The sequence below is a fragment of the Colletotrichum godetiae genome (genome assembly GCF_030913485.1).
Source record: "Colletotrichum godetiae strain CBS 193.32 chromosome Unknown BDP55scaffold_38, whole genome shotgun sequence".
Lineage (NCBI taxonomy): Eukaryota > Fungi > Ascomycota > Sordariomycetes > Glomerellales > Glomerellaceae > Colletotrichum > Colletotrichum godetiae.
In genome coordinates, this window is record NW_026851286.1 from 289,201 (window position 1) to 316,378 (window position 27,178).

A 27,178-nucleotide genomic window follows, 5' to 3' on the forward strand; every position below is an offset into this window, starting at 1 on the left:
GATGATCTTACAGTGAGGAAAAGGAGACACCCTATACATTTACATGCACTTTGCAGGTCCGCCGTCACCTGAGGCTGAAGTTAGTGAATCTGATGACCTTGAGAGATGGGTGTTTTGCTAAAGGGGGATGGGGGGGTTGAAACATACTGCTAACCATCTTGGCGACCGCCTGTATGAGACTAATCACCATGACAACGGTACCAAACACAATAATAGCGGCGGCGACATACGTCTTCCACGAGCGGGTGGTGAGCTTGATGTAACAGAGCGGCGGGAGGATATACGCAATCGCACAGGCGGACGTGGCGCCGACGAGCTCAAAGACGGCGCCGACGTCGCAGGTGAGCAGGCTCATGACCATGGCGGAGACGACGAGGGCGGAGCTGAAGATGAGGTGGAGGTGCATGTTGAAGGGCTCGCCCGGGAAAAAGTAGTTGAACATGACTTCGCGGCAGACGAAGGCCTCGAGAGGTAAGGTGGTGAGCATGTTGAGGCCGAAGCAGAGGCGGGCAATGGTGACCATGACGTTGTCCGAGGGGAAGTTGTTGAGGACGTTGCCAAGGGTCTTGTCGCCGAACGTGACGAAGCCGGCGAGGGCGACGAGGAGGCAGGCGACCATTGAGATGCCAGTTGAGTAGTGCGTTACGCGGGAGAAGCGGTCTATTGTGGGGGTCTTGAGGGAGCCGTAAATGAGGAGGGAGTTGTGGTGGCATACGAATGCTGGGTGGGGGTTTTGCCCGTTAGCAAAGAAAGGTCTTTTTTGTTTGTCAAGCACTAGGAGTTGGACGAACCGAAAGAAATCACGCCAATGGCCTCAAATATGCCAGTGTTTACGGTCAGAAGGGCGGGTGTGAAGGAACCTCGGTCAGCTTTGGGAGTGAGAGCTCCCTGGATGATGACAGTCGCTACGATGACGCCCATGCTTATGAGAGCTAACGTGCTTGCTTTGGCCAACTATCAATGAGGAGTATCGTGTCAGTTTGGCCGGTCCTCGTCCTTACAAGAGTTGACTCACCTTTGCAATATCGCGATACAGGGTCAGCGGGTAGCTGATTCCCAAGATGAAGACTACAATGACCACCTGCCGGTTCGCCAAAAGGTGGAACACGGGCATTTCCCGAATATCGGGCCAGATGGCCGTGAAGACGTGGGGTATTGAGTCGCCCACAATGACGCCAAAGGCAACCATGCCGCCAAAGGCAAACGCCCACTGCGCGACCGAGATGGCAATGAGCCCCGTCTTGCCGAAGCAGTGCTCGACGGTCCCCTGGAAGCTGTTGCTTCCCGACAGCTTGCTGTTGATGACAATGAGGCAGATGGTCCAGTCCACGACGACGGTGAGGCCGACAAGGAGGATAACTCCGGCCAGCAAGCCGGCCTGCTTGAAGGCGTAAGGCTGGCCGATGATGCCGGCGCCAATGATGGAGTTGGCCATATTCATGAACGCCATCTTCAGGCCCGATTTGGGCCTCGCGCGCTCCTGCTCGGCCCATTCGTGTACGTCGTCGGCGTCCTCGCCCCAGGGGCTGTTGGCGAGGGTGACAGAGGGGGCCTCAATGTCTGTGAGGAGGGGCAGGCGGTGGTGGTCATCGTGTTCGTCTGCGCCGGGGGCGTGGTGGAAGAGGTCGTCGTCGACGTCGAAGCTGTCGCGGCTTGCGCGGGCGGAGGAGCCGCCGTTGCTGTTGGTCATTGAGGCGCGCGGGGGCGGCGGCTCGACGATGGAAGGGATGGGGTTGAAGCGGACGCGGTTCGGGGTCCGGGGGGTGCCGGGGGATCGGAGGGAAGTGGCGTACTGCTTTGCTGTTACAAAGTACCCCTCGTCGCCGGTGGTGGTTGTGCCGGCGCCATGAGATTCATGGTGGCGCGGAGAGAGGGGATCGTCGGCGAGGAGGCCTCTGTCCTCTTCGCTCGGGCTATGGTGGGAATGGGCGGCGACGGCGCCCGGGAGGTGGGAGTCGTCTTGGTGGGCTCCATGATTTGGGGCCTTGGCCATTGTAAGTTATTGCGATGTCATCTTCCGTGGAGACAGAAAGGGGGTTTGGCGAAGAGAAGGCGAAAGGGATCGCGAATCGTGGTGTCGTTTGAGGCGGTTGTTTGAAGAACTAGCGGGTGCTCTTTGTCGTCGTTCCGGCGTCGTGGATTGTGGTGAACCTAGGCTAAGGTTGTAGATGTCGTGTCCCTTTGATTTTGGTGGTCGAAGGTTGTATCCGTATAGAAAGTAAGTCAAGGTAGACGTCTAGAGTCGGCTCTCGTTCCGTCGACGTTGCAAGCTGGAGCTTACCTGACCTCAGACGGGGTACGTACCTCGACTGGCAGTGCACCTCAGTGTGGCACCGTGGTCTCCATGGAAGTTTAGGGGACCGGGAGCTGTCAGCAGTCCGACCAGTCCGCGTCCGCGTAGCCGGCAACGCCGCTGACAGGGGACGTAAATGGGGCTACGGGGAATTACGCTGAGCAGTCTTGTATCATAATGTATTCTTACTCAATCTACTACTGTGAGGATACTCGCAAGTACCTTCCGATGTATCCGGCTAGTCTTTCTCTGCCTCCCCCACCCCATTTTTCACTTATCCCGCACAGCGTTCGGATATCTTATCTTATCCGTAACTTTGTACCTTCACAATTGGAACGATGACTTATCGATGAAAAATATTCCGACCAGGCTTTGCGATAACAGCAGCGAGCAGCGAGCAGCACACAGCCGAATCAGACGACATAACCCCGGCGATAAGATCCTACTACCAGAAGTTGTCTCACTGTCTGAGTGTTCGAGCAGACGATCAACCCCAGATTCGAGTAACCGTGGGGTCCATTGAAGGACAGAGGACTACATACAGACTACTGAGCACACTGCTCATGTTCTTGTATCTCACTCATTCTAGGAACCCAGACAGGAAAGTCAACCACTCGGCCGGGCCAAGGTACCTGTACCGACAGACGGGTCCATGACACTCGCTTGCAGCTCACCTCAGTCTTGATTGATCAGCCTCATGGCTACCGTGCCATAACCGCTCACTCTCTCCCCAGCAATTGGCACCACCAGAGGCAGAGCGTTGACGTTGACGTATCCCGTCTGAGAGAGAGGCTGAACCGGGAGACTCACACCAAAATCTGCCATCATCGGCGGGGAAGTCTTCCCTTTTATTCCCCTTTTGGCAGCACATCACACATCATCGTCTTTCATGTGTGTCACTGCTTTTACGTGACCACTTCCCTACACCTAACAACCTCCCTACTCCATACTACTACGTACCTACCCAATCTCGAATTTCACTCCTCGCACAACCCGGCACTATCTGTCGCCTGACACAACCCAATTTGATCACAACCTTTGCGTAACCGTTCACACCCGTCACCCCCTTATCTTTACACGCACCGCACGCAGCGCACGCACGCCCCCGCGCTCGGCTCGGCTGTCGCCCGGTTCCGCCCGCCCGCAACCCGCCTGCCCGTCATGGATATGGACACCACACCGGCGCCCTACGGCGACCCCGCCACCGCCGGCCCCGGTTCAACGACCATGCCGGCCTCCTCGCCGTCAGCCCACATCCCCTCCTTCGAGTCACACCCCTCTGCAGCAGCCGCCGTCGGCCAGACAGCAGCACAGGCAGCTTTGGGGGCCTCGAATGCCGCAGGCACCGCCCAGAGTCGACCCTGTGACATATGTCGTCAGCGCAAGACGCGCTGCGTCCGCGAGGAGGGCCGTGATAAGTGCGTTATGTGCTCCTTTCACGGCCAGCCGTGCACATATCTCCGCGGGCCGCTCCCGCGCAAGCGCCGGAAGGCCACCGATCCCCCGGAACACCGCCCCTCGACCAATGGTTCCGTTTCTGCAAACTCAGGTCCTCCACCTGCTCCCGTCCCGCTGGATACCCAGGATGAGATAACGTAAGTGATGTGACATTTTTCTTATCGTACCCTCATCTTCGTCTTCAACTGCCCTCGAGACTGGTCTCGACTTTCTGGCCTACCTTACCTTTACCTTTCCCATGTCTTCTTGTATCACTGTACCTCGTCCTTCCTGAATAGTCTCCTTGCCCCCTTCTCATTGGCTCATGCCATGAATCTCTCCTGGCTGCCCAGTGTCACGGGTCTGTCCTCATACACCTATTCGTCCCTTTCACACCATCCCTTGCCCAGTAAACCTTCTCATTCTCCCTCAAGTAACCCGGTCTAACGGACCCCTAGGCATCCGTCTCCCGAACTGCTCGAGGCCCTGTCACCGTCTCTCGCAGGTTCAGAACACCACGTAACCTTCAACCAGCCCGTCTCCCTCCTAGACGGCACACTTGGTCTCCATCTCAAGACCCATTCCCAATATGTCGGCAACACAGACTACCGGGAACCCTCCCTCCTGGACCTACACCGTCCCCAAGACCCAGCCGTCAGGTTCGTCCGCCGCCTCGACGACTCAACCGTCTTCCTCATCCACCGCGACCGCGAAACCTCGTCAGAACCCCAACGAATAGCCGACCTCGACGCCATAGAAAAGGTCGTCCACCCGCTCGGCTCGACCCTCGTCAACCTATACTTCCGCATCGTCCACCCCAGCTTCCCCATCCTCCACAAAAAGGTCTTTCTAGAAAAGTACGCCCGCTCTTACCATGAGTTCTCCCCGCCCCTCCTCGCCGCCGTCTACCTCTTAGCCCTCGACTGGTCCTTATACGACCGCACCCTCGCCACGTCCTCATGGCAGCCCGACCAAGCCGCCCTCGAGGCCCTCGCCCTCCGCACAATGAGCGACGACATGAAGCGTCCCAAAATCTCCACCCTCCAGGCCGGCCTCCTCATCCAGCAGCGTTTCCGCAACAACACCTGGACCTTCACGGCGCAGCTCATCGCCCTCGGCCAGGGGCTAGGCCTCCACGTCGACTGCAGCGACTGGGCCATCCCGGACTGGGAAAAGGGCCTGCGCCGTCGCCTCGCCTGGGCCCTCTTCATGCAGGACAAATGGGGCGCTCTCGTCCACGGCCGGCCCTCGCACATCCGCCTCGACGAGGACTGGGACGTCCGGCCGTGCTGTATCGAGGATTTCCCCGAGAACGCCGCCGACGAGGAGCATGATCCCGAGGGTAGCGCCGAGGTCGTTGTCGGGCGCGAGCTGTTCCTGCGGCAGATTGAGCTGTCTCTCATCCTCAGTGACGTACTCGGCACGTTTTACACGGCAAAAGCGACCCGCCGTGGCGGTACCCTCGACCAAGTCGGCACCGTGGGCGTCGCCGAGCTCGCGAAACCCATTGTCATGATGCTACGGGAGTGGTACGCAAAGCTCCCCGAAGCCCTCCAGCTTCAAGAAACGCGTCTCAAGAAGCTCTCTGCAAACGGTAAGTCCTCTCTCACTCTCCCCCTTTTCCTCGCTCTTCTCCGTGGAACATGACGAGGAGCATTCACTAAACAACACCCCATAGGCTCCCTCCATCTCTCCTATATCTCAATAGACCTAGCCCTCCACCGCTCCCTCGTCCGCAACATCTCCTCCAACGCGCCCGACTCCCTCCGCCACGCAATCCGCACCGGCGCCCGCGCCCGCCTCGCCAACGCCTCCAACATCATCGGCGGACTCCAAATGGAACACATCCAATCCTTTTGGGGCTTCGCCGCCTCCGCCCAGCTCGCCGCCATCGGCTCCTTTGCGGGCTTGCTGTGGGCCACCTCGGACGACGACGCCGAGGCCATGTACTACGCTGACCGCGTCGAGGAGTACCTCTGGAGCCTGCGCGTCCGGGCGCAGGCGGCGCCGTTTGCGAGGGAGGCGTTACGGATGTTGGAGGCTGATGTGGGCGGGTTGGGTGCTGTTCGGGCTTCTGCGGAGATTAAGATTTGAGAGGGACAGCTGAATGGGCTGGGAGGGACGCCCTCAGTCATGATGTGATGTAGAAAGAGGGAGCATGTACAATGATCTGGTTATAGCTGGCGAAATTTGGGTTTGGTATATCAAAAAAGGGGGAGAGATTTGCTTCGGGATTTTATGTTGCATAGTACGCGTGTCTTTTTTTGTTTTTTTCATGCTGCTATGCGTTTGAGTTTCGTCTTTGGGATACCCGTAAACTACTTTGATAGAAGAGACGAAAGCCACTTGTGTGTATATGTGTTTAGTTCTATAACATCACTGCGTGTGCATTTGATGGACGCTCTCCAAACTACAAGTTTTCTAAATCTATGGAGAACCAAAACATCCTAGCAGCGCCTGCAAATCAGAATGCAAGTCATGAACAAAATGGGTTTGGCCATAACGTCAAGTGCGACTCGACTAGATTGCCCTCTTTACCGCTTGCCAAGGATGTATCACTCAATCGCAACAATAAGCAAATCATCAAACGGCCCAACAACATCCCCCTCACCAACCAACATCTTGACAACCCTCCCCTTCACGGGACTCCCAATCTTAATCTCCATCTTATTCGACTCAATCCACACCAGCGCGTCCCCGACCTCAACCTCGTCGCCGGCTTTAACCTCGCACTTCCAGCACCGGCCCGGCATCTGCGCCTTGATCCTCTCCCCCACCACGCCACAGTCGCTGCCGCTGCCGCTGCCCCCCCGGTCCCCCTCTCCATAGATACCGTGCCGCTCGCTCTCGGGCGGGTTATACGGCTGCAGCAGCTCCTCCATAAACGGCACATTGCGAATCGCCTCGGCGCGGAGGTTACGCGTGGCTTCAATGTCGGTTTCGTTGGCCGCGAGCCAGGATTCGTATTCTGCTAGGTCGAGGCTCCCTTCTTCGATGCGGACGAGGTCGGAGATCCGGCCCTGTGTGATGGCGGCGTCGAGGTCGGGTTCGGGGATGGGGTAGTAGGATATCCGGTCAAAGAGGCGGAACATCCACGGCTCTGCAGCATACGCGTTCGTATTGGTGTCGGAGTTGGAGTTGTCACCCCGGCGGCGCGATCGCGATACTACGGCGGAAGCGGCGACGTCGTCCCAGATCGGGACCGTCCGCCCGACGAGCTGGTATCCGCCCGGCGAGTCCATGCCGTAGATACACATGTACTGCCCGCCTATCCCCACGGCGCCGCGCGGTGTAAAGGAGCGGGAGGGGTTGTATTTCGTCCCGAAGAGGCGGTGGCGCGGATCGAGGGGCACAGCGCAGGGGGAGCCGAGAAACACGTCGCCGAGGCCCAGGACGAGAAAGGTAGCGTCGAGGAAGATGCGCTCGACGTCGGCACCGGATGGAAGGGCGTTGAGGTGGCGGAGGAAATCGACGTTGCTGGGCAGCCAGGGGGCCGTGGCGCGGATGGTGGCGGCGTAGCGGGCGACGGCGGCGCGGGAGACGCTGTCGTCGAAGGCGAGGGGTAGGTGGAAAGTGCGGGAGGGGATGGAAGGGGGGATGGCGTCGCCTAGAGAGGCCTCGTGGGCGCGGAGGGCGGAGAGGATTGTTGAGGGGGCTTGTTTGGGGGTGTATTGGACATGGAGGGTGCGAACGCCGGGGGAGAGCTCGAGGACGTCTGGGATCGGGTGTGTCTTGTGGCGGGCTATGAAGGAGAAGATTTGGAAGCTTTGGCGGAGGGAGAAGACGTCTTCTGTGCCGAATTCCAGGAGCATGGCGTTGTCGCCGGCCTGACGGACCGCGATGCGGCGACCGGCGCTGCCAATGTCGCCGAGCAAGGGGTTCGAGTCGGGCGTCGTCGGGCTGTTGGCGAGCGGGGTGACGTCCACCGCCAGGGGTGTGAGCTCGGCGATGGAGCGTTCGAGGGCCGCCTCGAGGAAGAGCGCATCGTCTACGCCGATGGGCTGGAGCTTGACCTTGTCGCCCGGGCGGAGCTGGCCGAGCTTCCACATCTCGGCCGAGGCGACGACGCAGAAGACGACGAACCCGCCGAGACTGGGCCCGTCGCAGGTAAGAATGACGGCCTCGTCACCGGTGAAGCTGACGCTGCCGACCGAGTAGGGGCTGTCGTGGATGTTGGACGGGTGCAGGCCGGCTTCGCCACCGGTTTGGCGGGCCCATTGCGGTTTGGGGCCGTCGAGGCGAATGCCGACGCGGTTGCTGTTGTAGTGGACGATCCACTCGCCGGCGAAGAGTGTGTTGAAGCCTTGCTCTGTGAAGTGCTCAGGTGCTGAGTGCTGTCCTGGGACGACGCCGATGGACCAGTTTGCATTGGCCACATCGGACGGGATGGGAGTTGCGGGACCGGAGGCAGTGGACGGGAAGCTGGCAGTCAGATTTCCCACGGGAAGTAGATCGCCGGAGCGGAAGTTCCGTCCGTTGTGGCCTCCGACCTGGCCCAGCGCGAAGGTGGAGCGGGAGTTGAAAATCTCCGGGACGGCGACGCCCCCGCGAATGGCGAGGTAGCTGCGGTATCCGGATGTTGCGCCGCCGATGAACAGCGTCTGGCCCTTTTTGATAGAAAATACGGCGTTCTGTGGAACAGGCTCCTTGTCGATTTTGACTTCGGCGGTGGCACCGGTCACTGCTACAACGGCGTCGCAGTGGAAGAGAAGGCTTGGGCCGTGAATGGTACACTCGAGCCCGGCTGCGTGGGAGTCATTTCCAACCAGTCTGTTTGCGAGTCTGAAAGAGTAGTCATCAAATGGTCCAGACGGCGGGACCCCCACGTGCCATAACCCCTTGCGGCCTGGGTAATCTTGGACGACGGTAAGGGTACCCGGGTCAACGACCTCGAAAACGGAAGACTCGAATGTGAAGGTGTTCAGGGACGTCGTTGTGAAGGCGCCAGACTCGAACATATCAGACGCGACAATGTGCCGGACGTAGTTCAGATTGGTCTCAACACCAGTAATGACCGTCCTCTCCAAAGCGTCGGCGAGCTTGGCGATGGCTGCTGTGCGGTCCTCGCCTGTAGCTACGATCTTGGCGACGAGCGGGTCATAGGACGACGACATCTCCATCCCTGGCTCAACCCATGTATCGACACGTACATTGTCAGGGAAAGAGATGTCCAAAAGGCGGCCCGGGGAGGGGCGGAAGTTCTGGAGCGGACTCTCGGCATAGACACGCACCTCGATCGCGGCGCCGTTCACCTCGAACCCTTCCGGCTTGTCAAAGATGTTCTTGCTATCGCCAGACGCCACGTGGATCATACACTCAACCAGGTCTAGACCAGTTACAGACTCCGTGACGGGGTGCTCAACTTGCAGGCGGGTGTTGACCTCTAGGAAGTAGAACTCCGAAGTGTCCACATCGTAGATGAACTCAACGGTGCCGACGTTACGGTATTTGACAGCAGAGGCAAGGTCGACAGCGGCCTTGCGCATCCTTTTGCGCACATCGAGAGGGACAAACGTGGCAGGACTCTCCTCAATCACCTTTTGGTTCCGGCGCTGCAAGGAACAGTCTCGCTCACCAGCAGACGTGACGTTGCCCTCTCCGTCGCCAATGACTTGTACTTCGATATGCCGAGCATGCTCAATAAAGTGCTCCACAAAGACTCCACCGTCACCAAAGTTGGCCTGCGCCAGTCTCTGGACGCTTTCAAAGGCCTCGACGAGTGACGCAGCGTCATCGCAGCACTTGAGGCCGATGCCACCTCCGCCCGCAGTACTCTTCAGCATCACAGGATAAGTTATGCGATCCGCCTCGATGAGCGCCTCGTCGGCACTCTTAAGGAGGTGCTTGCTGCCCGGCACAACAGGGACACCTGCTCCAATGGCAACTTCGCGAGCGAGGTGTTTCAAGCCGAGTTGCCGCATCTGCTCGGCAGTTGGCCCGACCCAGACCATGCCTTCGGCCTCAACGGCTGAAGCAAAGTCGGCATTCTCTGCCAAGAAGCCATACCCCGGGATAATAGCATCAACGCCAGCCTCTTTCGCGAGAGAAAGGATTTGTGAGCCGTTGAGGTAGGTTTCTGAGACGGAGTTACCCTCCAGGGGAAGGGATACATCGGCATTGCGTACGTGAGGTGAGCGAGCATCGGTGGAGGAGTGGACCGAAACAGCTTTGATGCCCATGGAATGCAGGGTTCGAATGATTCGGACGGCGATCTCTCCACGGTTGGCGATAAGGACGGTCTTGATCTCGCGAGTCTTTGGATTACTTCCAAGACGAGTATGCTCAGGGGATAGAGACTCCATGAAGGCACGCCAGCCTCCAAAGGACGTGATGTCTGTAGCACCATCCAATCCATAGGGTTCACAGATGAACCCAGGAGCCCAGCTTCCATCGGCTAGCTCGACAGAACCGATGCCAAGGGGCGAAGGGACAGTCTTTAGAAAGCTGCCAACCTCCGTCGTGGGTAAACTCCAGACTTCGACCTGAATGGCGCTGCCGCCGACTTGAACGCGCTGTAGACCTGGCTTCTTTACCGTGCCGCCGGTGTCAAGGGAATAGAACCTGTAGCTTGAGGATGTCGTTGTGGCCGTCTCTAGTGTTCCTCCACGAGACGTCAGGTCTTTGTTTAAGGGAAACCCCGTAAGGTGAGCACCTACCACCACAAGACGAGTCGTCTTTGGCTCGCCCGCGGCGATGGCGTCAGATTTTTGTGTCTCAAGTCTCTCAATCTTGGTGGCCCCGAGAGGACGGGGGCCGGTATAAAGCCATTCTCGTGCCAGGGAAAGCAGCTTCGGCTCGTCCCACGTGGATGAGATCAACGTGATGCCAAAGGGGAGTCCATCGGATCTGAAGCCGGCGGGTATCGCCAGGGCGGTCCAGTCCATGAAGTTGACAAAGTTGGTATACGTGCCAAGATAGGCGTTCTCCTTGATCGGCTCATTGGCGAGATCTTCGATAGTTGGGAAGGTAGGGGACGTGGGAACTAGAATGGCATCGAAGCTGCTGAATCGGTCCTCAATCACGCGAGTCAGCTCCTGACGTAGGTACTCTGATGCAAAAAGGTCCGCGGCGTTGAAGTCCTTGGCCTTCAGGATGATCTCCCGGACGGTGGGGTCCATCTTGTCTTCGTTTGCCTCAATGAAGTCCCTGATAGCGGCGTAACGTTCTGCAACCCAAGGACCCTCATAAAGCAAGCTGGCGAGCCTGAACAGCGGAGAGAAGTCTTTGGGCTCCAGCGTCCAACCAAGGGTCTCGGCCTTCTCCAAGGCTTTCGCGTAGGCTGCAGACTGTTCAGTCTTGCCGAACCACGGAGGGTCATCACAGATGGCCATGCGATGTCCCTCAACCATGCTTGAGGTGTCCGGTCGAGCCCTTGAGAACGAGTCCTTGGGGTCGAAGCCCTCGGCCACAGCCAAGATCGTCTCGGCGTCATCGACAGTGAGCGCAAAAATGGACACGCAGTCGAGGCTGCGGCATGCCGGCAGAACTCCAGTTGTGCTGAGGGCACCTCTGGTAGGCTTCACTCCCACAAGGTTATTCAAACCGGCAGGCACACGGCCGCTGCCAGCGGTATCTGTACCAAGAGAAAAAGGGACGACGCCCCTGGCAACGACGACGGAGCTGCCGGAACTCGAACCGCCGCTGACCCTGGCGGGATCAAATGAGTTGCTTACTGGACCGTAGGGCGATCTGGTACCAACAAGGCCTGTGGCAAACTGATCGAGGTTTGTCTTGCCGAGGACGATGGCGCCGGCAGCCTTGAGACGGGCGATGATTGCGGCATCCTGGTCCACGGGGCCATTGGCAAAGCTGGGGCACGCTGCGGTTGTGGGGAAGCTGGCGACGTCAATGTTATCCTTGGCCGCGAAGGGGACGCCGAAAAGTGGTAAGGGAGCACCGGATAAGCGTAAGGATTCGGTGTAAGCCCATTGCTGCTCGATTTGGGACGGAGTGGCCAGGGTTATCCAAGCGTTGGAGTTTAAAGTGGCCTCGGAGTCACGAAGCGACAAGAGTCGGCTAAGGCCGTCCCCAGCTTCTTGAGCCTCTCTCCATTCCGGAATAGTGAGAGGGAAGGTATCTTGGGTGGTGGAGCCTATAAGAGAGTGTAAGCCCCGTGTTCATATGTGTAAGGTAGCCATGTACCCCTTAAGCGATCGGTATGACCCGATCCAGAAGCACAGGGCAAGAAGGTGACATCAACGCACCCATAGTATTATATGCCAAAAATTGTCAAAATAGATTAAAACGACGTCGTATAGAAAAGACTGCTCAAGGCTGCTTGTCTCTTGAGAAAGAGATTACCGATAGTACTGGATCTTAATCTCTTTTTATGATCAAACTTCACTCGTCCAAGGTGTAAGTTCATGAGTGAGGCCGTCGTCCTACTTAGATGTACTCATCGGCGAAGCCTGCGGGCAGTCATGAAGGTTGCCGGCGGGGCCTGGTGTAGTCGTCGTTGATCCATCCAATTCTTTCAGAACGGGCGTTTTTCAGAAGATGGCCGATCCAATGATGAGGACGGTACCGGCTTATCGAAGCGATTGTGATACTGTGAGACAGGTGTGTGCGAACAAGGTAGAGAGGAAGAGCAGCGATAGGGGGTGAATCGGCCGAGTGGACGGATAACGTAGACCTTGGGAGGATGGTGGTGCGTCGTGGGGGTATCATTCGTGACCTTGGCTAAGGTGTCTGTCTGTATCTGTAGACATTCTATTTTCTGGGGATATTTGCGACAGTGCTCGGCCAGCCCGGCGGCTGTGGGGTTGAGGAAGGGCCGCCGGCCGGTGAAGTTGACTGTTTGGATGTCGCTGTTAAAGATGCCAGGCAGTTGCAGCTGGCGCCACTTGCATCAGAAGAGTGAGGGTCAATCTGAGACGTCCTGCAGGATTACCTAATTTTGGACGCTGATTAATTTGCGGGGCGGGGCTCGGGGGTCCCCGTTTGGAGATTTGCTGTGGCTTGGCATCGAGGCGTCCGGGAGAGGGAATGATCCTCCCAGCACACCTGGCAAGGTGCCTTAGGTAATACTCCACACCAACCCGCCCAGTGTTGCCACAGCGTGGCACAGTCTGCCGTGCGCCTGTCAGACACCCGCGCTTCCGGCTGTCGCGTCTCTTCGCACGGATCAAAGTGGATACCAAGACGGATTTCTCGCTTTCGCTGGGCAAAGACCAAAAAAAAAAAAGAGAACGTGCCTCCGCCCACCATGACTCCTCCAAGATCCATCATCCATGGCTGTGGACGGGAAGCGGAGACGAGACGAGAGAGTTCGCTTCCTTCCGATACACTCAGCCCTTTTTTTTTTTTTTTTTTTGGTACCGGCCAGTGTTCCTTTGCCCCTCTCACTCAAACAAAAGCTTACGTCGTCTCATCTCACTCATCTCAACATTTCCACGACAACGCTCCCAAGCCGTCACGGCAGTGTAGGCTTTCAACACCCGCTACCTGCTTACAACGGCTGCCAAGACCGACTTGAGGATTCACAAGTGTGGGTTCCCAGGCATTCTGCGACGAACTCTCGCGTGGCTTGGGCAACTTTCGAAAACGAGAAAGCGAGAACGGCGACTGGACGACCGCGTCTGAATAGCCGCCTGTTGACCAGGTCGACAATGTTTCCTAGACCAACAAGCGCACTCACACTCTGCTACTGGTGTATCACCTACTACCGACCTACCTTATTGTCAACTGTCCCGTGACTACGGAAGTTCTCTCTCTCTCTCTCTCTCCGTCTACCCGCCAGTCTACCTACCTACCTTCTTGCTCACCGTCTTTCTGCCCGGAAATGGCGAGGGATTCATTACTCCAAAACGTCCCCGGTCGTACAACCAAATAGACGCCGCTTCGGGCAGACAGCCGACGCCCCCGCCATCGTCATTGGCCAATCTGCAGGGATGCGACTCGAGTCGACAAGGATCCCATCTGAGCCCGGCGCTTGCGCCTCTTCCCCATCACATATGGCTGCCCAAAATAGCCAACCAGAACTGGAGCTGCCTGCGACGAGGGGGTGTCGTCCTGCGTGCGACGCATTCCTTCCTTCATTCGCGTCTATTGTCTGTTCCTCCAGTCACACTGCATTGCATATATGTCTGTCTAGCGGCGCCTCTCCAGACATCCAGTGCCCTCTAGAGTCCAGAATCCAGCTTGGATAACCCCTCCCCAGTGTCCCCCTCACACAGATACCGAAGAACAAAACGACCAACTCTAAGCGTTGCACCACTTCCAACCTAATCTATATAGCCGCCATCCCCCTCTTCCCTACATCTCACCACTTGCTGATTTCCCCCCTCTTTCTGAACTGATTTGTCTCATCCCGGTGATTCCAACAGTTCGGGAGGCTAAGGTCGTCACTTGACCCCTGTACGACCCAATCTGCTGGCTATCCAGGCTGAGCCGCAGACTCATCAACTTATACCACTCTTCCGGGGTTCAACATTGGCACATCACGTGGTCACGATGGCTACTCAGACTGGAACCGCCTCAAGAAGGCCAAAGTTGTCGTTGAGCATCAAGACGTCGCCGGCACCTCACACGAGAATCAACAAGTCCTTTTCCGTCATCGATCCCAAGGACCCGACCACCTTCAACACCCTCTCCAACGTCTACGTGACCGCCATTGAGAGGTCGACACCCACCGCAGCAGAACCGCTCACGGCTATCAATACATCCCAACAACAGGCCTCGCGGTTGCACAATGGCTCAAAGACACCCCAGCTCCGCATCCAGACGCCGTACGCAGTCTCCTACCCCGAGACCCCGTTGACCGCACACCCTCTTTCACCCGGCGTCGCAATGGAGATCACCTTTCCCAGTACCATGACCGCCACCCCACCTCTCTCCGCCGGCCCCGTAGAGCCCAACCAAGGTCCCCAGATGTTTGGCTTCTCGCCAATCGACACCAAGACGCCGCTGACGGCCATCGGACTCATCACGAACTTGCCAGAGCCGCGCTCGCAAAGGAAGCGTAACAACAACCTGACCCTCGCGGGCTCAAAGCTGCCATACACCCACCCTCGTTCCCTCCACAGCATCCTCCGCAACTCGCCTCTCCCTCCACCAAGCGCAAAGACACCCATCTCACCCCGCCGGCAGTCCCTGCGCTTGCAAGAGAAGGCGGCCCGCCGCGTAGCCTACAACAGCCCCATCGAGCAGACAATCACAACAGAAACATACACAAAGTCACACATTGACCTTCTCGTCGAGGACGTCGTTTCCCCTGCATCACCGGCAGCAGTGGCGGCAGCAGCAGCAGCGGAGACGGCACTGGCATCAGCGCCGGCCCAGGAGGAGCAAAACACGGTGCTGGACCTCGCCATGGCTTTCACGAGCGACGAGACCCGCGACGGCGGCATGACGCCCGGCCCGTTTGAGGAGATGCGGCGGCGGATGGCGGGGCTGGCGGCCAACTCGCCGCCCGTCAGCCCATCTGGCGGCATTAGGAAGCGGACAAAGCGCAAGGAGAAGAAGCGGCGGTGGGTGTGGACGATTGGAAACCAGGAGGAGGACGAGGAGAACTTGGGCGGTGCCGTGGCGGCTTTGCGAGCCGCCGAGGCGGCGGCGGCAGCAGCGGCACAGACACCGCGGACGGCACAGACGCCGGTGTTGTCTGTCCCTCGGAGGAAGCCGGTGGTTGCTCCCCCTCCGATTGTGGAGGTGCAGACCTGCGGCGGCAGCGATCTCCCGACGCCTAGCGTCGAGACGTTTGAGGAGGCTGCTTCTGGGGAAGATGTGGAGATGTCGGATACGAGTAGCGTCTCGTACTCGTTCTCCGATCGGGGGCTGACACCGGGGGATATGGAGATTGATCTGACGACGCCGACTGTGCCGAAGCGTCTCGTGTCACAGTGCGACAGGCTGGGTTCGGCGGATCTGATTAATCCGGAGACTGGGAGTCGGCGGGATACGCCGATACCCCCGGATATGGTTGTTCATTGATGGGAATTGACAAGTTACCTTTTGAGGGGAGTGAGCTGGAGTGGGATCTAATTTGGAGACATTTGAGAAATTGCATCTGCGTGGTGTTCAGGGAGCGAATTCTTGAAAATGGTGGCTTTCTTCTGTAGGATTATGTACATGTACCGCTTTAGGGGTTTTATGAGAAACACGACGCACTATGAACCATATCCTCGGTATTCTTGATCGATTGCTCCTCCGCATGTTCCAGCCGTGAACTAGCAAGACGGGGGAAAACAACTGTTTACGGGAGACCAGAGGATGCTGCCACTTCGGAGCTCGGACGTAAAGTGGCGCGAACTTGTGGCGGCCAAAAAGAATGGCCTGGCCAGCGGACGAGCTCATAGAGGTTCGACCAACAACCCTTGCCTGTCGACGAGAGACCAGACCAATAAATTGCAACAAGGCGATGAACGGAAAGTTGAAACGCCAAATGGAATATGATCTAAAACCTCGTGGTGCGGTTGTAAGCCTACACGCCTAGCATTGTCGATATTGTCGACAATTCTGCTGCTTGTGTAACAGCAAAGGTGATCGAAAAGCGGGGAGTAATGATGAAAATGTGGACTGACGGAAAGCTGAAGCTTGGCTTGCGTAACATCCGGCAAGGTGGTTAGTTTTGCTCATCGTCGTTCATCCTCCTCCCGCCGGCCGGGGCAAGCGGCACCCCATGTCCCATCCATCACCCATGTCCAGTGAGCCTCCCGGATAGGTTTGCGATAGACTGACCTCACACATTTTTGACAAACCTGGACGACGATCAGGATTTTTGAGCCGCCTCGGCTTTATGGTGTTTGCGTTGGCTTCTCTGAGACGAAAAGATTAAAACACTTCAGAATAGACTCTCCTGTGTATATCTCTCTCCTGAACTGAATACGAAGTAGGAAGATAAGCATATGAAGCCCACAAAATCAAGGAGACAATCACCAGCCGGACCAAATGTTCCCCCTCATCTCCAGCTGTCAAGCTCAAATTGGGAGTAAGCTAACCATAAAGCCAAGGCCGGGTGAAGGCCAATGAATACGCGGCCCAGACAGTACGCATTGTTTTGTTGCCCCCCAGCCATGTACGCAAGCACATTTTGCGATCCCTACTGCAGATCGGCCACAAGCTTGTCGCATCGTTTGTCACACAGTCCATCGAAACATTGCCCAAAAAACAGGAATCGGGTACGGTAGTAAAGGGTAGGGCGGGAATGTTGCTTTCCCGCCTAAAGCCATGCACGCACAGCACCAATCCAGCAGTCAATAATCCAAAAGGGGGGCTGTTAGTCTGGCTAGACCTCACTCATTAGGGCCATTGAGCATGGAGCGTTCCAGCCACGGGTGGCAGGAAGCAGAGAGAGTCCTACCGCGTCTCTAGTCCTAACAACTTGCTTGAAGGAATGTTTGTGGCTGCCACTTTGGTTCAACATCTCAATCAATTCGTCTGGGTTAGACCGGCAAAGTTACCTTAATTATGAAGCGACAGACTGCAATAGGCACGGAAAGAAAGCGCAAGGCAGGGCAGGTCGGGGCAAGAACGCAAAAGTGACGGGGGACGCTTGGGCCAGGTTAAAGTACCGGAGACTTCTTCCGTCATAGGGGCCTGCAAGGAGCCGGGGGCTTGCCTCGGGGGTGGGGCCGCGCCTGCTGTTAGTGGGCTTTTCCCGCCATCAAAGTCGCAAGTTCGCAAGACACGCTACGTCATTGACCATCACAGCTTCCAGCCTGGCTGTCCAACAGGTCCAAGAGGGGGGGAACTGCAGCTGAAAGGACTACTAACCCAAGGTATTCATGGTGAAGCGAGCTACTAGCTGGCTAGAGCTGAAGGGGAGCCATGAGGCAATTGGAGGGGCTCGTTTCCCATCTATTTCATGGATTGTCGGTTCCCTTTTCCCCCTTGCCCTGCTGGCCTGCTGGACGATCTGCATCCCTATGATTATATTCCTATCCCCCGAGGCCTTGACCTCCGCACACTTCGAATCTTGACTGCTCGATTCTTCCCTCTGCTCAATTCTCTTTTACCCTTTTTCGTGTTTGACCCAAACACTAGGTAATTGATTTGGATCTTGACAGCGTAGTCTCAGCTACGACTGGTCTATTACCTTCATCCCCAACCAACATAGGTATCAGGAGAAGATCATTCATGGTAGCAAGATGAATTACGACGAACACACGGTGCCGACCGGCGGCCAGCACTACAGCGGCCGGAACCGCATCCCAAATATCCACGAGTTCGTCGCCCAGCTCGACAAGGAGAAGCGTGAGCGCGATGCTGCCATTGAGGCTGAGGATAAGGAGCACGCGAGGATCGCCAAGGAAGCTGCCCGCCAGCAGCATGGCAACGGGAATGCCACACAACAGCAGCAGCAACAACAACAAACCCTCCAAGATACAAAGGATCATGTCCCCGAGAAACCAAAAGGAGCTCGCAAGAAGACCAAGACAGTCCGGGATCCCGTCACTGGCAAGGATGTCGAGATTGAAAATCCCAAGGAAGATTTCAAGGACGTAGTTGAGAACCCTCACGTAAGGCTATCCCGCAATCTTTCGTTTCTCACGAGTATCCAGCCCTGCTCTGGAACAATGCTAAATCGTCAATTGCCAGATATCCGTTCCCAACCAGAACCTCGGGAAGGAAGCCACGGTCTCCACCAATCCTAACCAGTCTGGCGAGGAGTACCGTTGGGCCCAAGATGTCACAGCACCGCCCGATCCTGTCGAGCCTGGGAGCACCACCGACGTGCCGATCCACAGCGAGAAGACCAATGTGAACTTTTTCCACACTCCCAGTGTCAGCTACGAGCCCATGTTTGAGCATCTCGAGAGACGAGGCACCATTCTGTGCGCTGGTATCTTCTTCAGCATCGTCATCGTGGGCAAATTCTTTGGTGGCGCGCTCTACGGCTTACTTCCTCTTGCATTCTGCGTCGCCTCTGGTGTCTTTTTGTGGATAAAGGACCTTATCACGCAGGGAAGAAACACCGAATGGTCTAGTGAGCAGGCGCGCGGCGAAACAGCAACCGTCAATCTGGTACCCGAGTCGGTCGAGGTGCGTGATATCAATTCTTGCAAAGTGATGACTTGACGCTAACAAAGCTCAGTGGATGAACACCGCTGTTGGCATCATGTGGAATCTGATTAACCCTGAGATGTTTGCTGGCGTTGCTGATACTCTCGAGGACGTCATGGTTGCCTCAGTGCCCGGCGTCATCGAAAACGTGCGCGTTGCCGACATTTCGCAAGGCAGCAATCCGCTCCGCATTCTCAGCTTGCGCGCCCTTCCCGATAGCCATGTCAAGGACATCAAGGACGAGGCCCACAAGCAGAACCAGAAGAACACCGACCCCAACGAACTGGCTGCCATGGAACAGGCTGGTGACTTCTACAATCTGGAAGCCTCAGTTGCCTATCACGCGAAGCCGTCTGGCTCTGATGTTTCGTCCAAGGCCCGCAACATGGGAATGCAGCTGGTCTTTTACCTCGGTGTTCGCGGTCTCTTTGGTGTTCCCCTCCCGATTTGTGAGTGCAGCAAAGACTTGTTTCCCTGGCACTGTCTAACGTCTTCTAGGGGTTGAACTTCAGGGACTTGTCGCCACCGCCCGCATCAGACTGCAGCTTACCCCCGAGCCGCCTTTCCTCAAGACCCTCACTTTTACTTTGATGGGAATTCCCAAGGTTCAGGCAGGTTGCACGCCAATGATTGAGAAGGGAGTCAACATCCTCAACTTGCCCCTCATCTCCAACTTTGTCAACTGGGCCATTGGTACCGCCGCTTCAATGTACGTCGCTCCCAAGAGCATGACTCTTGACTTGAGCAAGATGCTGCAAGGCGATGATATCAAGAAGGAGACGCTTGCGCTTGGCCTCCTGTTCATCCGTATTCACAAGGCGACGGGTCTCAGCAAGCAAGACCGCCGTGGCAGCGAGGGCGGAGGCTCAGACCCCTACATCACCGTCGCCTGGAGCAAGTTCTCGAAGCCCCAATTCTGCACCCGTGTCATTCAGGATGATCTCAATCCTGTCTTTGAAGAGAGCTGCGGCCTGTTGGTCACAGCTGATTTGATCAAGGCGGATGAGCAGCTTTCGGTCGAACTTTGGGACAGCGATCGCTCTTCTGCGGACGATGTCGTTGGCAAGGTCGAGCTGAGCATTCAGAAGCTCATTCAGCACCCCGGCAAGATGTTCCCTCAGGTTTCCAAGCTTGCTGGCGTCAAGGCCGAGACCTCGATGCCTGGTGAGCTACACTGGGAGGTTGGCTTCTTTGGCAAAACTCAGTTCCGCAAGGCCCTCCGCACTGACGGTAAGGACGTTAACTTGCCTCCTGAATTGAGAGACAAGAAGGAGCTTCAGGACGAAAAGGGAACGATTGAAAACGACATGGAGGATGCTGTCGAGCACACTCCTCCCGACCCTCTCTGGCCCTCTGGTATTCTCAGCATCGTCGTCCACCAGATTGTTGGATTGGAGCTTGCCAATGTGAAGGGTTCCAACGGCAAGCGCAAGGGACGCGAGTACGAGCCTGCCCGTCTCGATGCTGGCGAAGTCAAGGAGGAGCAAGGCAGCAAGCTGCCTAGCTCATACTGCACGATTCTTGTCAATGATGAGCTGATCTACAAGACACGTACCAAGGCTGTATCCTCGCAGCCCATCTTCAACGCCGGTACCGAAAAGTTCATCCGGGACTGGAGGTCTGGCATCGTGACAATCACCGTCCGCGACTCCCGCAACAGACAACATGACCCCATCATCGGCGTGGTCCCTCTCAAGCTGTCCGATATCCTCCGATCTGGAAGTGAGGCCACAAGATGGTACCCTCTTGACGGCGGAGTCGGATACGGAAGAATCCGTATTTCCCTTCTCTTCAGGTCCGTTGAATTGCGTCTGCCTCCTGCTCAGCTTGGCTGGGACGTTGGTACCTTCCAGTTCACTTCGCAAGAAATCACCGCTGCTGGCTATGGTAAATTGAAGACCAAGATCCGCCTTCGTACCGGTGGTAGCTCCGCTAGCGTCAAGCGGGACGCTTGCAACAAGTTGGAGGAGCAAGACGGCTACTCCTGGAACATCAGTGGCGAGGACAAACATGAGAAGATTCGTCTTCCTGTTCGTTACCGCTACAGATCTCCAGTCTTTTTCGAGTTCTACCCTCCTGGAAAGCGCCATGCCGATGCTTTCGCATCTCTGTGGCTTCAAGACTTCCCGGATTGCGAGGAACGCGACTTTGACATCCCCATCTTCAACTGCGACAAGGGTATGCGTCTGTCACAGAACTACATCAACCAGGATAACTTCAAGGATATCCCCGACATGAAGATTGAAGAGGTTGGTCGACTCAGGTTCAGAGGCCGCTTCTCCACTGGTACCGATGGTGATCACGTCAAGTTTGTCACCGACAACGATTCGCGTGAGACAATTGAGACTTGGGAAGCCTGCTACGCGGAAGGAGTACGAGGCGAGGAGGTCCAAGCCGAGGTGCCCCCCGCAGTTCAGAAGCTGCATGACGAGTCTCTTACCCAAGGACGCGATGTCCTTGCTCAGACCGACTCCAAGGAGAAAGAGAAGTGGCTTTCCAAGGACGGAACCGATTGGAGCACTGCGTTTGGAAAAGATCCCACACAGATGATGGGTGGCGATAATGAGAATCAAGAAGATCTGAACTCGGAGGGACGCGATGATTTCGACACGGATTACGACGACGATGATAACAGCAGTGAGCCGGATCTCGGACTCACAGACGCCAGCACCAAAGACACCAGAGAAGGCAGTAATGGCACACGGCAGTCAACAGACAGCAACGCAAGTGCGGCGCCCTCAGACGCATCTCAGAAAAGCGGCAGCGGACCTGTCGCAGCATACAAAGACTACAAGAGCAGGAGTAGAGACTTGCACCGTCAGCACCGGGGTTTGATGCAGTGGCGTCCAATGCGTAATGTGCAGTTCGCCAAGGACGAGGCCAAGTTTGCGATCCGGAAGATTACCAAGATGGGTGCTCTCAACGGTCGCAAGCCCGATGTCGAGACTGAAGTCTAAGTTCCTTGATGTGAATTGAAATAGGTCACACGAGGACGCGACCAAATGGACTACACGGAAGGGGTAATGGCCGTGTCTGACGGCCTGAAATAATGTTTATGAAGTATACCTACATGAAACAAATTGCAATGATTGGGAGGGAGGCGTTTGGAGGTGTATCAATAGTCAAAGTAGGCAAATCACAGTTTTGAATGATTCCTCGAGTGTGAAAATTTTCGTGCAAATCGTGAACCTCGGGCTTGCGGTGAGTCCATCATTGGTATGCCAATCCATCGTACGACTGTTGTGATTCGGCATGATGGGCCATCTCGCCGACGGGGAAGCACGCTTGGCGCCGACGGTCCTTCAACAGATACTCATAGCAGCTAAGCCAAGCTGCTCGGCCTTTTGCGACTGCTACCGCGTAGTGAACTTTGAACTAGCGGATGGAGTTCCCGAAGTAAAGCTCCAAAACCTTAGCGGTGATGGTTCACGGCGCTCCGGCGCGCACCGAATCGCCCCCGGCCCGTTAACACCACGGATGAAACGGCCGAAGGCCCACAATCCGGCCGGAGCAGTCGGCGACCAACGACGAGCGCCGAGAAGATGTCGGCAACAAACCTGTCATTGACAGAATACACAATCTGGCGAAAGGGGAGGCGTTTTTTTTTATATCTAAAGTTGACGTTCAATATAAAATAGCCAACGTCTCACTTCCATTCCATTACTTCCCTATCCCACCATCCAGCCTCTTCTTGCATCGCCGTTTCCAAACATCCCAAACTAAATCCTTCAAGATGGGATCCCAAGCCAATGAAGCACCAGAATCTGTGCCTCTCGAACCCATCGAAAACCCAGCAGCAAAAGACGCACCTTACTACACCCCATCCCAATCCCCCCCTGCCGGCACAGCCATCCTCCCATCATCATCAACCACCACCACCTCCTCCCCTCTCCCCAAACTCTTCACCCCCTTCACAATCCGCGCCCTCACCCTCCAAAACCGCCTCTTCCTCGCCCCCCTCTGCCAATACTCCGCCGACCCCGCCGCCGGAAACCTCGCAACAGACTGGCACCTAACCCACCTAGGCGGCATCCTCCAACGCGGACCCGGCCTCGCCCTCATGGAATGCACCGCCGTCGTACCGGAAGGCCGCATCACCCCACAAGACCTAGGCCTCTGGTCCGACGCCCAGATTCCGCCCCTCCGCCGCATCACCGCCTTCGCGCACGCCCAAGGACAGAAAATCGGTATCCAACTAAGCCACGCCGGCCGGAAAGCGAGTACCGTCGCGCCCTTTATCCACGCCAACGCAACCTCGTCGAAAGAAGTAGGCGGCTGGCCGGATAACGTCTACGCCCCCTCCGCCCTCCGCTTCAACGAAGCATACCCCCTCCCGAAAGCCCTCAGCCTCGCGCAAATCGAAGACGTCAAGACTGCCTTTGTAGACGCGGCCCTGCGCGCAGTACAGGCCGGCTTCGACGTTGTCGAGATCCACGCCGCGCACGGGTACCTCCTCCACCAATTCCTCAGCCCCATCTCCAACATCCGCACCGACGCCTACGGCAGCGGCTCCTTTGAAGACCGCACCCGCCTGGTCCTCGAAATTCTCGACCTCGTGCGGGCAGCGATCCCGAAAGGCATGCCGCTTCTTGTGCGCATCAGCGCGACGGATTGGTTCGATGACAGGACGGACTTGGTCCCGCGCAGCTGGACGCTCGCGGACTCGTGTCGGCTTGCGCCGCTTCTGGCGGATCGGGGCGTCGATTTGCTGGATGTGAGTTCGGGGGGGATTCATCCGCTGCAGGCGACGAGCATTAAGGGCGGGCCGGGGTACCAGGCTGAGTTTGCAAAGGAGATTAAAAGGGTTGTGGGGGAGAGGATGGTTGTGTCGGCTGTGGGTGGGATTAGCACGGGTACCATGGCGGAGGGGCTCCTTCAGGAGGGGTTGGATGTGGTGATGTGTGGGAGGTGGTTCCAGAAGAATCCTGGGTTGGTGTATGCGTATGCTGATGAGTTGGGTGTCGAGGTGAAGATGGCGAAGCAGATTGGATGGGGGTTCAGTGGGCGTGGAAAGGGGAAGAAGTTGAGTGATGGAGTAGATGCGTAGAGACTAAGGTGGAAGATTGAGGCTTGACGTTTTGGGAGTTGATGCGAATCCAAATCTACTACTGAGCAAGGGCCGATGGGTATGAGATGTTTCTCCAAAAACAAAACTTTTTCAAATAGCAATCAACATGAGCTTGGGTATTATTGCCACGCCTACTTGGCCACAGTCTTGTAAATGGAATTATACCCGCAAAGCGACTCCTCCTCCAGTGTCGCAAAATCCCTTCCAGCAAACCTCTCCGGCTCCAAAGCCTCCAACGTCTCCCGATCTACTTCCTCCCCCTCAAGAACTCCCGTCAAAAACTTGGCCGTCCCAGCCGCGTGCGTAACCCACACAGCAACAGCCATATGCAACCCAGGCACCGACGTCACTGCGCCAGCAAGCGGCATATTATCAGGCGTCATGGAGAATATTCCATTAAAGCTCCTGCTCTTCTTCTCGCTCCCATCCTCCTCAAACTCCGCCGCCGTCGCGGGGGGCAACATCCCCCTCGCGGATTCCAGCGTCTGCCGAAAGTCGGGGATCCACACCCCAATAGCTGTCCCGTCTTCCTGGTTCGGCGCGCAGCCCACGGGCGGGTGGTCGTAGCTTCCGATACCGTAGCGGGCGCCGTGGTCTCTGGCGTAGACGTGGTGTTCCGGCCAGCGCACAAAGGGCAGGGGGGATTCTCGTGGGGACAAGGGGTCTCGGGTGCGGGCGTGCATGTAGGGGTGTCCGACGGGGATGACGGGGACGGGGAAGGGGAGGTCGCGGCAGAGGTCGAGGGCCCAGATACCTGTTGTGAGGATGACCTTGTCGGCGTCGAGGTGCGTTCTGGAGCTGCTGTCAACTACCTGGACGCCCTTGATTCGGCCGTCTGGTGTGAAGAGCAGCTTCTCGACGGAGCTTTGTAGGAAATCGACGCCTGCTTTCTTTGCTGTGGCTTGGTAGAAGGAGGTGATTTTGCATGCGTCGGCGGTCCCGTCGGTGGGGAAGAACACCGCCGTCCCCGGGGCCGAGTCCGAAGAGTTGTCTCTGACGAGCTCCGGCGCAAGTGTATGTGCCTCATTCAGGCTCAGCATCTGAGCAGGTAGGCCGAGCTGCGCGGCAGCTGCGCATCGCGCCTTGAGACGCTCGCATCCCGCGGGCTGGAATGCAATTTCCAGGCCGCCGACGGTATCGAACCCGCCGGGGATTTTGGTGTATTCTGAGACCGAGTCGATGGCTAGCTTGGTGAGGACTTTGGAGTCGTTGAATTGGCCGACGAAGCCGGGTGCGTGCCCTGTTGAGCCGAGGAAGGGCCCGAAGGAGCGATCGATGAGGGTGATTGATCGCGGGGTTGGGCAGGATGAGAGGAAATGGGCTAGGGCTGAGCCAACGATGCCTGCTCCGACTATGATGATGGTTTCACGAGGTTCAGACATCTTGGAAGGTGAGGAACTGGGTTAGATGTGTTTGTGAATGGTGTTGTATAATAAAATCTGGAATTTCCCTGAGAAGATAGGAAGATTATATACTTTTGGATTTGCACTGGCATTGAGTACCTACTTACACTATAGATGTGTCGTTTTGCAGTTCACATCTCCCCTTGATAGCCAAGATTTCCAAGTTTGGACAAGGGCGCCGGACTAGACCAATCACATGTACGGAAGCTCACTCACTTACACGACCAATGCGAGACCCACAAGCTGTCGACACGCCTTTGATGTGGGATTCGGACAATGTGGTCTAGCGAGGTGGGGCCAAGCAGCGAATGTCATGTCGGCCGATATCACTACTTATTTACATTAGTGCATACATTACACGCTACGTTACGAACAAGCCAAGGTATCTAGAATAAGTAAGTATTGATGATGATGATGATGATGAAAAAAACAAACGCTCCCGAGAACTTCTTCACGACAACTCAATAGGGCGGCTGCCCTCCACCTCTGCAGCCCTCGTATAAGCCGAAAGCTCAACGGGAGGCGGCATAGCAGCGTCTACTTCCCTCATCTCAGTGCCATGACCGGGTAACTCTTGTTTCGCATCGTACCCGAAACCTTTCTGCCCAAATTCTCCATTTCCAGTGCCCTCACGCTGCGCAGCAACGGCAGCCGCGGCTCTCTTTTGCTTCCTCTTCCGAAGGCAAACGAACAGCCCGGCACCAACAAGCAAAAGAACCAACGTCACCGCCCCAACCGCAATCCCCGCAACAGCACCAGTCGAAAGATTCCCCTCGCCTCCAGCAACACCAGAAGCCTGAGAAGAGGGAACCCGGCCGTAGAGCGGAAAGACGGGGTGCTTCACCGAGAGCGGGCCGCCCCCCGCAGTGGCACTCGGGAGACCGGTGAGGGAGACTTTTCTCCACGAGCTCCAGAGCGTCGACTCCCTCCCGCCGCTCGTCGCGATATTGTTGATCCAGATCTCCGTGTTCGTGCTGAGGAGGCTGACGCAGTCTCGATAGGGCGTCCCGCCGGGCGTGGGCACGAGGCAGGTGTACGAGCTCGGGCAGCACCATGTCTGGGTGTATGTCTGCGCGCTCTCGAGTGTAAGAGTTGTCTCGCATGCTGTCGTCCAGCCGGAGATGCAGGCTGTGCCTGGGTAGGCTACGCTTGCGACGTCGCCTGGTTTTCCGAAATGAGATGTCATCAGCGTTCTGCGTGCTTTCTTAAAATGTTGGAAGGGGGTAAAGTAGGTAGAGGGTCTCACTGAACGCGGTCCCAGACGGCCGCCAGATTGCGGCGTAGCTCTCGGGGAAACATTGCGTTGGTAGGCTGGCTGTATTTCCAGCTACGACTTGGTCTCGTAGGCATTCTACGTCTCCTGTGAGATCTTCCGTCTTGACCACCAAGCATCGAATGTCGACGGGAGAGCAGAGGCTGCTGGGTGGTGTGAAGGGGGTGGTCTGCGGTGCCATGGAGAGGATCTTGGTCTGTTGGAAGCCTCCGGGTGTAAAGGTCAGTGTTACGAGCAGAGGCTCGTATGTCGTTTTTGAGACCATCGCGAAGTATCTGCTCGAGGTCCGCTCTCGATAGTGAGAACAATGCTTTGCTTTGCTCTGCCCTGGATAGACGGAGGGACGGGAGGTTGAAGGAACACAAGGATCACAAAGCTGCTTGATAGTGGGCGCTCGAGAGTATTAGATCTTATGTGTCTTGCTAGCGGCCAGTGCCCTCGTGGCAAATAGTTACCATCACACAAGGCTTACTCTGTTTTCTGCTGTAAATACTTGTCCTGACTCTGGGCTGCGCGTATTGCCCAGCCTGCTTAAGGCCAAGGAACATGGTTATCTAGTTGCATATGTTGTGTCTCCATCACGATAGTCCGGTCCTTGTAGAGTGTATGACAACCCATTCGGACAATATTAGACACTACTATGATCAATGTGATCACGGCAGCTTAAATGAAATATTCCAGTCATGTTAATTTAGGCGCAA

General features: G+C 56.6%; 7 protein-coding genes across 7 annotated transcripts; 4 read left to right on the forward strand and 3 right to left on the reverse strand.

Moving 5' to 3' along the window:
* Nucleotides 1–39: 39 nt before the first annotated feature.
* BDP55DRAFT_696131 (transmembrane amino acid transporter) lies at nucleotides 40–1,993 on the reverse strand (the record flags this gene model as incomplete). The annotated part of the gene is made up of 4 exons (XM_060577551.1): nucleotides 40–68; nucleotides 148–720; nucleotides 792–954; nucleotides 1,016–1,993. The coding sequence occupies 4 exons, from the start codon at nucleotides 1,991–1,993 to the stop codon at nucleotides 40–42; spliced, it is 1,743 nt and encodes a 580-aa protein (XP_060426461.1).
* Nucleotides 1,994–3,460: 1,467 nt separating this feature from the next.
* BDP55DRAFT_696132 (fungal-specific transcription factor domain-containing protein) lies at nucleotides 3,461–5,824 on the forward strand (the record flags this gene model as incomplete). Its single annotated transcript, XM_060577552.1, has 3 exons — nucleotides 3,461–3,888; nucleotides 4,189–5,324; nucleotides 5,409–5,824. 3 exons carry the CDS (start codon nucleotides 3,461–3,463, stop codon nucleotides 5,822–5,824), a joined length of 1,980 nt encoding a protein of 659 aa, XP_060426462.1.
* Nucleotides 5,825–6,285: 461 nt separating this feature from the next.
* BDP55DRAFT_634959 (urea carboxylase) lies at nucleotides 6,286–11,938 on the reverse strand (the record flags this gene model as incomplete). Its single annotated transcript, XM_060572729.1, has 2 exons — nucleotides 6,286–11,822; nucleotides 11,935–11,938. 2 exons carry the CDS (start codon nucleotides 11,936–11,938, stop codon nucleotides 6,286–6,288), a joined length of 5,541 nt encoding a protein of 1,846 aa, XP_060426463.1.
* Nucleotides 11,939–14,182: 2,244 nt separating this feature from the next.
* Nucleotides 14,183–15,661, forward strand: BDP55DRAFT_558470 (uncharacterized protein; the record flags this gene model as incomplete). The annotated part of the gene is made up of 3 exons (XM_060569805.1): nucleotides 14,183–14,959; nucleotides 15,011–15,334; nucleotides 15,380–15,661. 3 exons carry the CDS (start codon nucleotides 14,183–14,185, stop codon nucleotides 15,659–15,661), a joined length of 1,383 nt encoding a protein of 460 aa, XP_060426464.1.
* A 2,072-nt stretch (nucleotides 15,662–17,733) lies between these two features.
* Nucleotides 17,734–21,838, forward strand: BDP55DRAFT_251327 (C2 domain-containing protein). The gene is made up of 4 exons (XM_060566276.1): nucleotides 17,734–18,189; nucleotides 18,269–18,712; nucleotides 18,765–19,182; nucleotides 19,232–21,838. The coding sequence occupies exons 1-4, from the start codon at nucleotides 17,818–17,820 to the stop codon at nucleotides 21,688–21,690; spliced, it is 3,693 nt and encodes a 1,230-aa protein (XP_060426465.1). The 5' UTR covers nucleotides 17,734–17,817; the 3' UTR covers nucleotides 21,691–21,838.
* A 569-nt stretch (nucleotides 21,839–22,407) lies between these two features.
* BDP55DRAFT_673208 (uncharacterized protein) lies at nucleotides 22,408–23,919 on the forward strand. The gene has a single exon (XM_060575580.1). The coding sequence runs from the start codon at nucleotides 22,467–22,469 to the stop codon at nucleotides 23,778–23,780; it is 1,314 nt and encodes a 437-aa protein (XP_060426466.1). The 5' UTR covers nucleotides 22,408–22,466; the 3' UTR covers nucleotides 23,781–23,919.
* BDP55DRAFT_673209 (N,N-dimethylglycine oxidase) lies at nucleotides 23,916–25,224 on the reverse strand. Its single transcript, XM_060575581.1, has one exon. It carries the CDS (start codon nucleotides 25,181–25,183, stop codon nucleotides 23,933–23,935), a length of 1,251 nt encoding a protein of 416 aa, XP_060426467.1. The 5' UTR covers nucleotides 25,184–25,224; the 3' UTR covers nucleotides 23,916–23,932.
* Between the last annotated feature and the right edge of the window lie 1,954 nt (nucleotides 25,225–27,178).